The sequence below is a fragment of the Mauremys mutica genome, chromosome 2 (genome assembly GCF_020497125.1).
Source record: "Mauremys mutica isolate MM-2020 ecotype Southern chromosome 2, ASM2049712v1, whole genome shotgun sequence".
NCBI lineage: Eukaryota > Metazoa > Chordata > Testudines > Geoemydidae > Mauremys > Mauremys mutica.
This window is the reverse complement of record NC_059073.1, coordinates 295,339,425-295,353,098: the sequence shown is the minus strand read 5'-3', so window position 1 is coordinate 295,353,098 and position 13,674 is coordinate 295,339,425. Positions and strand designations below refer to the sequence as shown.

At 63.5% G+C, this 13,674-nt stretch overlaps 1 protein-coding gene and 1 non-coding gene across 2 annotated transcripts in view; one reads left to right on the top strand and one right to left on the bottom strand.

Moving 5' to 3' along the window:
- The first annotated feature begins 828 nt into the window (after window positions 1-828).
- LOC123365518 lies at window positions 829-1,023 on the top strand. The gene has a single exon (XR_006577643.1). It is a non-coding gene; the product is annotated as a U2 spliceosomal RNA (small nuclear RNA).
- Window positions 1,024-5,715: 4,692 nt separating this feature from the next.
- The window catches only part of LOC123363313 (SCO-spondin-like), a 153,155-nt gene continuing 145,196 nt past the window's right edge, over window positions 5,716-13,674 (bottom strand). The window contains exons 108-113 of the mRNA XM_045004174.1: window positions 13,453-13,661; window positions 12,543-12,638; window positions 11,867-11,927; window positions 10,744-10,874; window positions 8,162-8,312; window positions 5,716-5,912 (exon numbers count right to left, since the gene is read on the bottom strand). Of these exons, the coding sequence (XP_044860109.1) occupies window positions 5,890-5,912; window positions 8,162-8,312; window positions 10,744-10,874; window positions 11,867-11,927; window positions 12,543-12,638; window positions 13,453-13,661 (671 nt within the window). The 3' untranslated portion in view covers window positions 5,716-5,889. The remainder of the gene's footprint in view (window positions 5,913-8,161; window positions 8,313-10,743; window positions 10,875-11,866; window positions 11,928-12,542; window positions 12,639-13,452; window positions 13,662-13,674) is intronic.

Here is a 13,674-nt window from a genome sequence, read left to right as displayed (position 1 = left end):
CGCCAGGTGCCCCCCCCCCACACACACACCTTTACTGCACGGTGGGAAAGGGTCAATAACGCTTCCCTCTTCTCTTTAGCCACATCATTCATGGGTTCACAGACCTCTCGCATAGTGCTTCTCACCTTTCTGTCCCGGGGGCCCCAAAAATTAAATACCCAGCCCTGCGGATCCCCAACCAGAGGTGAAGCAGGGGGGCACCCGGGGTCACCTGCTCCCTCCCATCCCACTAATGTAGCAGGGCAGGGGCGTGTCTCCTTGGCTAGCTGCTGCCTGCTCGCGGAGTCAGTGGCTGGGGGGCGATCGCTCTTCTGCAGGGATACTGCCATTTTTTGTTGTGTCCCCCTTCCCCCCCGCAAACCAGGCGGGCAGCTTGGTGGCCCGCGAAGGTGAGCAGAGGTGGGTCAAGCCCAGGGTTCTTTTGGCAGACGCCCGGTGGAGAACCGGTGCTGTATCGTATCCCTCCTTAGGCATCTCTGCTCTAAACTGACCAGCCCGAACGTCTGTAGTCTCGTCGCATACTTTGGACGCCTGCTCTTTACCCCTTTCCATTGTAAAAAGTGACTAGTTATTCCTGCCCTTTCTACCCCTGCTAACCGGTTACTGACCCACGAGCGGGCTGGAGCCGTCGGGAGGAGCTCGTGACTGAGTGCCAACCTCAGGCAGACGGTTAAGGAGCAGGGCACAATCCCCAATTGGTTGTGTGTTCTAGACGGAGATTTCACCAAGTATCACGTTATGCATGATGTGCCTTTATGACTTTTTAAACCAAACTTGCTATTTGGGGATAATTTAAGCATTCTATGCAGAGGACTAGAAATGTTTTTATTAACCTGTATTTTAGAATAACAATTTTAAATCTGTTCTTCTCACTTTAATAACTGATACTTCCTTTATCTGAGGACTATCTACCAAACTGATTTTTGGACTAGGGAGATGGAATAGCAGCTTGCTCCATCCAGGGCCGCCCGGGGGGGGGGGAGGGGGCAAGTGGGGCAATTTGCCCCAGGCCCTGGGCCTCACAGGGGCCCACATGAGAGTTTTCGGTGGGTCTTTGGCAGCAGGTCCTTCACCAAACACACCTGGATTGAGTGAAGGACCCGCTGCCGAAGACCCGGAGCTTCTTCCGCTCCAGGTCTTTGGCGGGAGTTTGGCGGTGGGTCCTTCACTCGCTCCGGGACCCGCCGTCGAAGTGCCCCCACGACCCGGAGCAGAAGGACCCCCGCTGCCGAAAACCCCAGGCCCCCTGAATCCTCTGGGCGGCCCTGGCTCCATCCACTGCACACACGGCCTGTTGTTGCAGTACTGAACCCCCAGGAACGGTGGGCCTCCCTGTGTGGAGAATATCATGGCTGAAGAGCAGCGAAGAAATGAGGTGTTGTCTGTGTTACCATTTGGTCTGTACTAAGCGTTTGGGTTGGAGTCATTTGAGTCTTTGGTTAGTTATTAGTAACATCTTCTGCTTAGGCCTCCGAGTCGAAAGGCTGCTCGTGCAGCTCAGCTTGGTCATTGTCTGTGGGTCAGTTAGACAGCTGCTTGTGACGTTATTGATATAAATGGGAACCATATAAAACATGGGTTGCAACCAAGGTCCTGTGGTGGCACCAAATCCTAAGTGAAGGGGGTCACATAAGGTGTCTAAGACCAGGTTCTGGGTTGCTGGTTATGATTATGCTGTCTGTATGTCTGTGTATCATTTTGTAGTTTAAGTATAAGTATTGGCTCTATACTGTCTATATTTTGTATTATGCTCTGCCTCTGGGAAGTGTCCCAGACAAAGCTGATGTTAGCCCGGCATAGCTGGCTTGATGGCCCATTAAAGGGCCATCAGCTACACAATTGACCCATGGAGAGAAGGCAGACACGCCTTGTGACTCAGCAGAGTATGCAGGGACTGGCCCATGTGACTCCAGACTCCATATTTTTTGCTGTAAGTTTCCACCGTGAGGACAAAGGGATTCTTACACCTGGAAAAGTCTATATAAGGCTGATGCATCATCTCCATCTGGTCTTCAATCCTGCTTCTGACCTCTGGAAGGACTTTGCTACAAACTGAAGCTCTGCACGAAGGACTGTTGACCCATCCCAGCGGGGGATGTTCCAGAGACTTAATCTGAACCTGCAGTTTACTCCAGCACTGCTGCAAGCCTGAACTAAGAACTTTTCCATTACTGTATGTAATTGATTCCATTTAACCAATTCTACCTCTCATCTCTACCTTTTTCCCTTTGTAAATAAACCTTTAGATTTTAGATTCTAAAGGATTGGCAACAGCGTGATTTGTGGGTAAGATCTGATGTGTATATTGACCTGGGTCTGGGGCTTGGTCCTTTGGGACCGAGGGAACCTTTTTCTTTTATTGGGGTGTTGGTTTTCATAACCAGTCATCCCCAGGACGAGTGCACTGGTGGTGATACTGGGAGACTGGAGTGTCTAAGGAAATTGCTTGTGTGACTTGTGGTTAGCCAGTGGGGTGAGACCAAAGTCCTTTTTGTCTGGCTGGTTTGGTTTGCCTTAGAGGTGGAAAAACCCCAGCCTAGGGCTGTAACTGTCCTGTTTAAGCAATCGGTCCTGATTTGGCACTCTCAGTTGGGTCCCGCCAGAATCGCTCCGTCACACTGCTTTCGTAGTCTGTTCTGTGCAGGGTCTTGAACCGCTCTCCTTAGGGTACCTGCCCGAGCTGATTGCATGGGCTGGGTCCGTCTTGCCCTCGTCTCCCCACAGAAGAGACATTTCCCGTCCCTTTCCCGTGGGGAAAACGCCACCGTGGTAACTTAGGAGCCAGTCTCTGTAAATGTTTTGCCAGCCGAGGGGTAGTTCACAGGAGCGGGAGGGGAGCAAGGCTGTGGCCCTTTGAGTCAGAGTCAAGGCCTTAAGGCCAGAGGGAACCAGCGGATGACTGAGGGACTGGGGGGCACCACTGCCCGAGGCCCTGCAATGGAAGGAGTGGATCTGATGCCACTGACTGTATGTTTGGGACAGTTCTGCCGGCTTTGGGTGCTCCGGGGTGGAGGGGGGAGGTGCAGACCTGGTTCACGAGGGACCCTGGCCTCACCCGGCCCATCTGGTGTCTGGTGGGTGGGGACGCTGGGCTGGCCACACTTGCCCCACACCCAGGCAGGGAAGAGGTTCCCGTGTGGGCTCTGGTGCTGGGGGGAAAGCGTTTCTTGCTGCTGCCGCATTGGAAGGGCCTGGTGCCTCATGCAGTCGCTGGTGGACTGGAGGAGACCCCCCTTCTGGGTGATGCACCCCCTACATTCGGGGCAGGCCCACGGCCCACGCCCGTGCAGATTCCCTGGTGTTCAGCGAGCAGCTCTTCCCGCGCTGACGCTCGCCCAGACACAGCCGCCCTGCAGGCGCTCTGGGTTCGAGAGCTGCTGGGGTCGCAGTGCTTCCCCGCTGGCAGCAGATGCTGCGACTCAGGGACCCGCGTGGGGAGGAGCGGGGGGCCTCTCCCTGCTTCGCAAGGGCAGCTCCAGCGGGCGCTGTTTGGAGGGCGGCGCTGCAGCGTGCGGACCGGTCCAGCTGGGTTATTGGACTGGGCAGCTGCAAACAGCCCCAGCCCCGCTGGCAGGAACCCCCGTGCAGCCGCCCCAGTCACTGCCATGGGGAGGGGCCGTGGCGAAGGGGGGATTTTCTGCAATAGCTTCATGATGCTGATGCGTGCCTCAGTTTCCCTCTGTGCTTCACGCTGCTGCCTAGTGGGTGCAGCCGGGCGCCATGCTGCCCCTGGGCAGCGCGGAGACATGAGCTGTGCGTGGTACCTAGCAGCAGTGGGGCGTTCGAGGAGGGGCTGACCCAACCCATAGCGATGGAGGAGCCAGAAGGGGCCCCCACGGCTGACCCATTGCCACAGCATGACAGGCTGCTGCAGCAGGTGGCACATGCCAGCCCAGCCTGGCAGGAGCGGTGGCGTTTGGAGACTCAGTCGCTCTCTGCTGGGCCCCACGGAGCCAGAGCCGACGTTCCAGACCAGCGGGGCTCACTGGCCGCGCCCAGGACGCCCGGGTCTGAGCCCTCCCATCCCAGTGCAGCAGTAACGACGTCCCGAGGCCAGGCCCAGCGCCTAACAAACCCAGCATGGATCTGCAAAGGCTGCTGGGTCAGTGCAGATAGTGACTGACTGGAGAGCTGTGCCCGGCAGGGCCCAACATGGCGGGGCTGGACTCGCTGCGGGGCGTCATGGAGAGATGGGGATTGCGGGGGGCTGCAGAGAGAGACAGGAATCACTGGAGCCACAGAGAGAGAGAGAGAGATGGGGATCATGGGGGGCTGCGGAGAGAGAGAGAGACAGGAATCACAGGGGGCTGTGCAGAGAGACAGGGATTGCGGGGGGCTGTGGAGAGAGAGACAGGGATTGCGGGGGGCTGCGGAGAGAGACAGGGATCGCGGGGGGCTGAGGAGAGAGATGGTAATCGCTGGGGCCACAGAGAGAGACGGGGAGCCACAGAGACGGGGATCGCTGGGGGGCCACAGAGAGAGAGAGATGGGGATTGCGGGGGCCTGCGGAGAGAGACGGGGATCACAGGGGGCTGCAGAGAGAGATGGGAATCGCTGCGGCCACAGAGAGAGACGGGGAGCCACAGAGACGGGGATCGCTGGGGGGCCACAGAGAGAGACGGGGATCATGGGGGGCCGTGGAGAGATATGGGGATCGCTGGGGGGCCGTGGAGAGAGACGGGGATCGCTGGGGGGCCGCGGAGAGAGACGGGGATCGCTGCGGCCGTGGAGAGAGACAGGGATCATGGGGGGCCGTGGAGAGATATGGGGATCGCTGGGGGGCTGCGGAGAGAGACGGGGATCGCTGGGGGGCCGTGGAGAGAGATGGGGATCCCGGGGGGGCGTGGAGAGAGCAGACGGGGATTGCTAAGGCCCCGTCTTGGCGACATGGAGGCCTCAGGCCTGCCCCGTGGCACTGAGGTCCCGGGGCCTGGCCCACTCCCACGGGACGGGTTACAGGGTGAGCCCAGACAAGACGCTGTGGCTGCGTGACAGGGAAATCAGCCTCGCGGGGTAATACTGGCTCTGGCAGCACATCATGGCCAGCCCCGGCAGCAGGACTGAGGCGCCAGGGAGGAAAGTTCCTCTAACCCCATTAGCCACCCCACGGACCTGGGGGCGCGTCAGCCCCAGCACTGGCAAAACGAGACCGAACCCAGGCCGAGCTCAGCCCAGACGAGCGGGGGCCGCGTCGTGGGCCGTGCTACGGGTGAGACTCAGCGCTCCGGACCACGCCCAGCGCCTGCCGAGGATTGTGGGCTGTGGCAGGCCCCACACGAGCGTGGGGCCGCGTCGTGGGCCGTGCTACGGGTGAGACTCAGCGCTCCGGACCACGCCCAGCGCCTGCCGAGGATTGTGGGCTGTGGCAGGCCCCACACGAGCGTGGGGCCGCGTCGTGGGCCGTGCTACGGGTGAGACTCAGCGCTCCGGACCACGCCCAGCGCCTGCCGAGGATTGTGGGCTGTGGCAGGCCCCACACGAGCGTGGGGCCGCGTCGTGGGCCGTGCTATGGGTGAGACTCAGCGCTCCGGACCACGCCCAGCGCCTGCCGAGGATTGTGGGCTGTGGCAGGCCCCACACGAGCGTGGGGCCGCGTCGTGGGCCGTGCTACGGGTGAGATTCGCCGCTCCGGACCACGCCCAGCAGCTCCCTTAGGCGGGGGGAGCAGTGACAACCCCCCCTCCCCGCAACAGCTGGAGGAGTCGCCTTCAGACCCAGCTCTGTTCACTTTATTACTGAGCTACAGCAGGACAAGCCCGGGGGGCAGCGTGGGGGGCACTGGGGGACCTGCAGCTGGGACGCACGCTGCCATCTCGCTGTCTTCGCCACGCCTCAGCCGCCGGCACAGACCCCGTCCCGCCCGGGCCACGGGCCACGGGCCACGGGCCATCAGCGCTCGGGAAAGTCCCCCCCTGGCGAAGAGGAGAGAAAACCCAGTTAGGGAAGGGCTGTTCAGGGAAAGCGAGGCCCTGCCCAGGCCAGGGTGAAGGCTGGTAATGCCCCACACGTGGTGTAGTCAGATGCTCCTGCGCCAGGCACGGAGAGGCAGAGAGGGTGTGGCTGTGTGTGCGATACCCACGGCCGTGCCATGCAGCGGGGTGACGCTGGGACAGGGGCACAGTGTGCAATACCCGCGGCTGTGCCGTGCAGCGGGGTGACGCTGGGTCGGGGCACCGCTGAGGTACAGTGGGTGCAATACCCACGGCTGTGCCGTGCAGTGGGGTGATGCTGGGACAGGGGCACAGTGTGTGCGATACCCACGGCTGTGCCGTGCAGCGGGGTGACGCTGGGTCGGGGCACCGCTGAGGTACAGTGGGTGCAATACCCGCGGCCGTGCCGTGCAGTGGGGTGACGCTGGGTCGGGGCACCGCTGAGGTACAGTGGGTGCAATACCCACGGCTGTGCCGTGCAGTGGGGTGACGCTGGGTCGGGGCACCGCTGAGGTACAGTGGGTGCAATACCCACGGCTGTGCCGTGCAGCGGGGTGACGCTGGGTCGGGGCACCGCTGAGGTACAGTGGGTGCGATACCCACGGCTGTGCCGTGCAGTGGGGTGATGCTGGGACAGGGGCACAGTGTGTGCGATACCCATGGCCGTGCCATGCAGTGGGGTGACGCTGAGACCCAGGGGCACTGCTGGGGTACAGTGTGTGCGATACCCATGGCCGTGCCATGCAGTGGGGTGACGCTGAGACCCAGGGGCACTGCTGGGGTACAGTGTGTGTGATACCCATGGCCGTGCCATGCAGTGGGGTGATGCAGGGACACACAGGGTCACCCCCCTGGCAGTGGGTTCTGGGACCAGAGGCAGCGTGAGACCTAGGAACAGGAGCCAGGCTGCTGGAGCCTTGCTGCCCCCGTGCCACCAGACCAGCATTGCTGCTAGCCCCACCCCCGCCCCGTGCCCAGCTGGCCCCTGAGCCGTTGCTGCCCCTTGCCCAGCTGGCCCCTGAGCCCAGTCCCCGCCCCGTGCCCAGCTGGCCCCTGAGCCCAGTCCCCGCCCCGTGCCCGGCTGGCCCCTGAGCCCAGTCCCCGCCCCGTGCCCGGCTGGCCCCTGAGCCCCGTGTGACGTTATTGATATAAATGGGGACCATATAGAACATGGGTTGCAACCAAGGTCCTGTAGTGGAACCAAATCTTAGATAAAGGGGGTCATCTAAGGTGTCTAAAACCAGATTATGGGTTGCTGGTTATGGTTATGCTGTCTGTGTGCATGTATCATTGTTACATACATGTTAGTTGAAGTTATGAATGTTGGCTCTATACTGTCTGTATTTCAAGTTGGTGCTGTGCTTCTGGGTGACACCCCAGACAAGTTGGTGTCAGCTCGGCCTAGCCTGCTTGATGGCCCATTAAGGACCATCAGCTACACAACTGACCCATGGAGAGAAGGCAGACACGCCTTGTGACTCAGCAAAGTGCAGGGACTGGCCCATGTGACTCCAGACTCCATTTTGCTGGGATTTTCCACAGTGAGAACAAAGAGGTTCTTACACCTGGAAAAGCCTATATAAGGCTGATGCCTCATCTCCATCTTGTCTTCAATCCTGCTTCTGACCTCTGGAGGGACTTTGCTACAAGCTGAAGCTCTACACAAAGGACTGAATGACCCATCCCAGCGGGGGATGTTCCAGAGACTTGATTTGAACCTGCAGTTTATTCCATCACTGCTACAAGCCTGAACTAAGAACTTTGCCATCACTGGATGTAATTGATTCCATTTAACCAATTCTACCTCTCATCTCTACCTTTTTCCCTTTATAAATAAACCTTTAGATTCTAAAGGATTGGCAACAGCGTGATTTGTGGGTAAGATCTGATGTGTATATTGACCTGGGTCTGGGGCTTGGTCCTTTGGGATCGAGAGAACCGTTTTCTTGTATTGGGGTGTTGGTTTTCATAACCGTTCATCCCCAGGACGAGTGCACTGGTGGTGATACTGGGAGACTGGAGTGTCGAAGGGAATTGCTGGTGTGACTTGTGGTTAGCCAGTGGGGTGAGACCCAAGTCCTTTTTGTCTGGCTGGTTTGGTGCCTTAGAGGTGGAGAAACCCCAGCCTGGGGCTGTGACTGCCCGGTTTGAGCAATTGGTCCTGATTTGGCACCTCAGTTGGGTCCCGCCAGAATCGCTCCGTCACACCTGCGTCCGCTCGCTCCACTCACCCTGGCAGGGGCTGCAGTCACAGCTGTGGATGACGGGCAGCACCACCGGCTCCACCTCCCCGTCCTCGCACGGCAGGCTCAGGATGCGCACGGGGCTGACGGGGTCCAGGTGGTAGCTGCAGCAGTCACACAGCGTCTGCAGGTACGGCTCCTGCGGGGGAAGGCGCAGCTGGGCGGCAGGGCACAGGCCACAGCCTGGGCTCAAGCTCTGCGGTCCCGGCAGGCCTGGGCCAGCGGGGGACAGACAGGGAAAGGGCCCCGCACCGGGCTAATGGGGGGGGGGGGCTGTGGGTTGGGAACGAGGGACGTGAACTGCTGGCGGGGTCATGGGGATCCAGCTGCGTGTTGTGCTGGCTACCACCATGCAGGGCTTTGCTCTACCTGGCTAAAGCCAATGGGTGGGCTAAGCCCGCTTCTTCCTGGCTTAATGGAAGGAGCAATTAACCCCCTTTTATGTGTGACAGGCGGAAACAACAGAAGCCCCCATGCAGGGCCACAGACCTAATGGCAAAGCCTGATGAGAAGTTAAACCAGGCGGGCTGAAGAGTTCCCTGCCTGCAAACACCAGGGAAGGGGAACGTCTGCCGAGCGCTGGGTGTGAGGGAGAGAGGAAGCCAGCGGACAGCGGGAGGAGCAGGGGTGCAGGCGGCCTGCAGCGGGAGCAGAGACAGAGCTCTTTGGGCACAGAGCTCGCTAGAGGGGCGGGTTTGGGGACTTTGCAGCCAGGATCCTGCCTGTTGCTTGTTCCTACTGTGTTCAGGGAAAAAGACGTTTTCCAGAGAGCTCGGCTCATCCCAGCTCCATGACACCCCAGCCCTGGGAGACTCCCAGAGAGCTCGGCTCATCCCAGCTCAGTGACGCCCCAGCCCCGGGAGGCTCCCAGCTCAGTGACACCCCAGCCCCGGGAGGCTCCCAGCTCAGTGACACCCCAGCCCCGGAGGCTCCCAGAGAGCTCGGCTCATCCCAGCTCAGTGACGCCCCAGCCCCGGGAGGCTCCCAGCTCGGTGACGCCCCAGCCCCGGGAGGCTCCCAGCTCGGTGACGCCCCAGCCCCGGGAGGGTCCCAGCTCCATGACGCCCCAGCCCCGGGAGGGTCCCAGCTCCATGACGCCCCAGCCCCGGGAGTCCCTGGGCTCAGGGCAGCGTCTTGCCCCCAGTGAACGGCTGCAGGGATGAACAGACGGGGGGTTACGAGCAGCCAGCTTGGGTGGCCCAGCTGTGATGCTGCTGCAGAACCTACCCCCGAGCAGAGACTGGTCCCAGACCTGGGACAAGCCCTGGCCATGTAGTTCAGAGCCAGCCGGGGCCCAGCTCAGGCCTAGCAGCTGAGGGTGAGAAGAGACCCCAGCTGAGCTGGAGAGAATCGGGCATGTTCTCGGCCCACCCAGATACCAAGCAGGCCCTCCAGGATCTCGGCGCTGGATCTATTTAGCAGTGCTCAGCCGGATTTTGCCTGGTGGATTGAGGAATCTCGGGGGGCCAGGCTGAAAGGGCAAAGCTTGGCCCAGTTTGCTCGAGTGGGGCTGACACACAAGGATGGGAGGCCAGCTGCTGCGTGTGGGATGGGCGCAGTGAAACGCATGGGAGCAGAGGACGCCGGCTCTGCTGTAACAGACATGCCGATAACGCTGGGGAACCTGGAGCTGGAGCCGGAGCTGGAGCTGGAGCCAGTGGCTGCGGAGCAGTCTGGAAGCTGCAGCGCTGGCCCGTGAGCAGTCTGGCTAGCCGCCAGGGCAGGCGAGCTCATAGCCGGGGGATTTCATTCTGGCTGAACAGGAGCGGTGCGAGAACGCCTGGAGAGACGCAGTCCAGGCCAAACAAATGACCTGCCGGCACTGTCCTGTCTCCAGCTAACGGCTCCATGCCGTGCTGGCTTTCCAGCTAGGAAAGGGGGTGGGTGAGCCCTGCTTAGGGACCCCGGGACTGCAGGGAACTTCCGCTGTGAAAGCTCCCGTGGGGTGGGCCCAGCAGTGGATGTTGGGTTTCGGTGGAGTGGGAAATGGGCTTGTGGGTTACAATCTGATGCGGCGGATCTCGTGAGCGCTGGAGCACGGCTGACGGTGTCCCAGTGCCGGAATGGGAGCCCTTCCAGACAGAGGCCCGCAAAGCGCCAGGAAGGAACGGGAGGCTGCCGGCCACGCACACTGTGGAGTTTGCGGGGCTCTGGGGTTCCCAGCACTAAACCACTGCCCAGGCGGGCTGAGAAAGGGAAACCAGCCCCGGGGCCAGCAGGCCACGATCTGCCATTTTCGGCATTGAAAAGGGCCCTTGGGGCTGCGTCGTCTTGGCCGATCCCCGTTTCCAATCCCCCTTCGTAATGGAGAGAGGTGCCGGTGCCCAGGCCTTGGGGCAAAGGGATTCAGCTCCCGGCCCCCCTCCACCGCTCTGCGTGGGAGGCCAGATCACGCAGCCCGGTGTGGTCTCTAGAGGCAGGAACCTGCGGCTCAGCTTGCCGCGTGGCGGCCCAACTCGGCCAGGCCTGGGATGCTGGCGAAGTGCTCGGGCCGGGGGCAGCACGGCTCCCACAATCCCTGCCTGGGCCCCTCGTGCCCGTCGCCGGGCGGGCACCAGGCTCTCACTCACCTCGGAGATGACGTTGGTGCGGGAGGCGCAGCGCCCGCTGCAGTAGCTCACCTCCACGCCGGGCAGGGTGCAGCGTCCCTTGGTGATGTTCCGCACCTCGGTGTAGCGCTGGCAGGCGGCCGACGGCTCCTCTGCAAAGGAGTGAGGGGAGTCACACCAGCCCCCGTCCTGCGAGCCCTCCCAGGCCAAAGGATCCCTCCCAGCACCAGTGTGCAGCCTCCTCTGGGGGGCCCCCGGCAGCTGGCTAACAGCCCAGCGCAACAAGCAGTAGCCCCAGCACAGTCCGGAGGGGACGTGGGGGCCGACTGGGCCAGGATGCCAGGGCTAACGGGACGGCACCTGGGGCCTGAAGAATCAGGGTGAGCGTCAGGGCTACAATGTCTCCCCTGAGAATGGCATCTCCGGCAGCACAGCGCCCCCTAGGGCCATGCGAGGGCACTGGGGTCAGCACCGACAGAGGGGAGAGCGCCCCCTAGTGCCCCCTCGCAACACACAACGCCCCTAGGGCCAGGCAGGGGCACCGGGGTCAGCACCGACAGAGGGGAGAGCGCCCCCTAGTGTCCTCCCTGCAGCACACAGCGCCCCTAGGGCCAGGCAGGGGCACCGGGGTCAGCACCGACAGAGGGGAGAGCGCCCCCTAGTGTCCTCCCGCACGCAGCGCCCCTAGGGCCAGGCAGGGGCACCGGGGGTCAGCACCGACAGAGGGGAGAGCGCCCCCTAGTGCCCCCCCTCGCACACAGCGCCCCTAGGGCCAGGCAGGGGCACCGGGGTCAGCACCGACAGAGGGGAGAGCGCCCCCTAGTGTCCTCCCGCACGCAGCGCCCCTAGGGCCAGGCAGGGGCACCGGGGGTCAGCACCGACAGAGGGGAGAGCGCCCCCTAGTGCCCCCCCAGGGCCAGGCAGGGGCACCGGGGTCAGCACCGACAGAGGGGAGAGCGCCCCCTAGTGCCCCCCCTCGCACACAGCGCCCCTAGGGCCAGGCAGGGGCACCGGGGTCAGCACTGACAGAGGGGAGACCGCCCCCAGTGCCCCCCCCCGCACACAGCGCTGCCAGGGCCACCCCAGACACTCCCCGTGTGAAGAGGCCCCAGTGGCTCCCTGCCTGCCGCGGGTGACTCCGTACCGAACGATTCTCTCCGGCACACGGGGCAGCAGCTGCCGGGCTCCTGCACCTTCACTTCCCCCTGGGGAGAGAGCGAGCGTGAGTGACAGGCAGGGCCAGGCCTGGTGCTCGCGGGCACAGGGCAGCTCACCCCGCGGCCAGGCCAGGGCCCGGCCCACAGCCCGTCACCCGTCTCCACAGCCAGGGGTGGCTCCGGCTGTGTCCCTGCTCCGGCCTGCAGTGTCCCCAGGCTAGGAGCCGGCCCAGGGCCATGCGGCCCGGGCTCAGAGTCGCTCTTCCCTTGGGAGGGATCTCCCAGCACTGGGCCCCCTGAGCCCCCCACGCCAGCTCCTTCTGCTGTGCCCCAGGGGCTGCTGAGAGAGGCGGGGGGCGGGGGAGGACCAGGGCTTGTCCCTGTGCCCAGGCCCAGGCAGGGGGTGCACAGGCTGGTCCGGTTGAAAGGGGGAGCGTGAGGCTATGGGGGGCAGGCTGCCCATGGGTGCCCCAAGGGGCATCACAGCTCTGCCTGGGGGACGGGAGCAGACGTGCAGCCAGCCCTAGGTGGCTCCGCAGCAGCAGCAGGAACACGGGCTGAGCCGAGCCAGGCCAAGCCGGGGAGAGCCGAGCCGAGCCGAGCCAGGCCGAGCCGAGCCGAGCTGAACTGAGCCAGGCCGAGCCGAGCCGAGCCAGGCCGTACCTCGAGGCAGAAGAGAGGGGGGCAGCCGGCCGTGCACACGGCCCTCCCGTTCAGGCAGTGGCAGCTCTCACAGGCCTCCTGCCACTCGGCTCCGGGCTGCGGGGAGAGAGAAGAAACGTTGGAACCAGCAGAGCCGTGCGGGACAGACCCCAGGCTCTGCTGCCCTGACTCAGTGGGGCCACATGGGGCTCTGGCTCCCCTAACCCAGCAGGACTGCGCGGGACAGACCCCGGGCTCCGGCTCCCCCAACCCAGCAGGACCGTGTAGGGCAGACCCCAGGCTCTGGCTGCCCTGCCCCAGTGGGACCGTGTGGGGCAGACCCTGGGCTCCAGCTGCCCCCCCCACACACACAGCGGGACCGTGCGGGGCAGACCCTGGGCTCGGGCTGCCCCCCCATGCCCCCCAGCAGGACCGCACAGAGCAGGCACCCGGCTCGGGCTGCCCCCACCCCAGTGGCACCATGCAGGGCAGACCCCGGGCTCCGGCTGCTCCCACCCCCACAAGCGGGACCGTGCGGGGCAGACCCCGGGCTCCGGCTGCCCCCCCGAAGCGGGACCGTGCGGGGCAGACCCCGGGCTCTGGCTGCCCCCCCCCCAGCGGGACCGCACGGGGTGGACCCTGGGCTCCAGCTGCCCCCCCAACCAGTGGCACCATGCAGGGCAGACCCTGGGCTCTGTTCCAGAGCTGGGTGCGCTGCCCAGGGGAGGCTGCCGCCCAGAGCTCTGCATGCGGGAGCCCGAGGCTGCTCCCACGGCAGTGTCTCCTGCAGGGAAGGGCCTGGCAGTGCAGGGGCACCCCCAGCTCAGCACCCCTGGGCCTGGCAGCACGGCAGGACCCCTGGCTGGGCAGGTCTCCCGGGTCCGGCCTGTGCCATGGATTGGGGGTGGAGCCGCAGCCCCTGCACACTCACCGGGCGCAGCTGGCCCCCGTGCTCACACTCGCAGTGGGCGGCGGTGACACAGTCCCCGCTGCTGTTCCGGTACCGCCCGGCCTCGCACACGCAGCCCGGCGCAGCCCCCACACTGCAGTTGGGCCGCGGCTCCTCGTAGATCTGCTGGCAGGTTCGCTCACAGGGCGCGGTGAGGCTGGGGCCGTGCCAACGCTCCCCTGTGGGACAGGCTGCAGCAGCAGA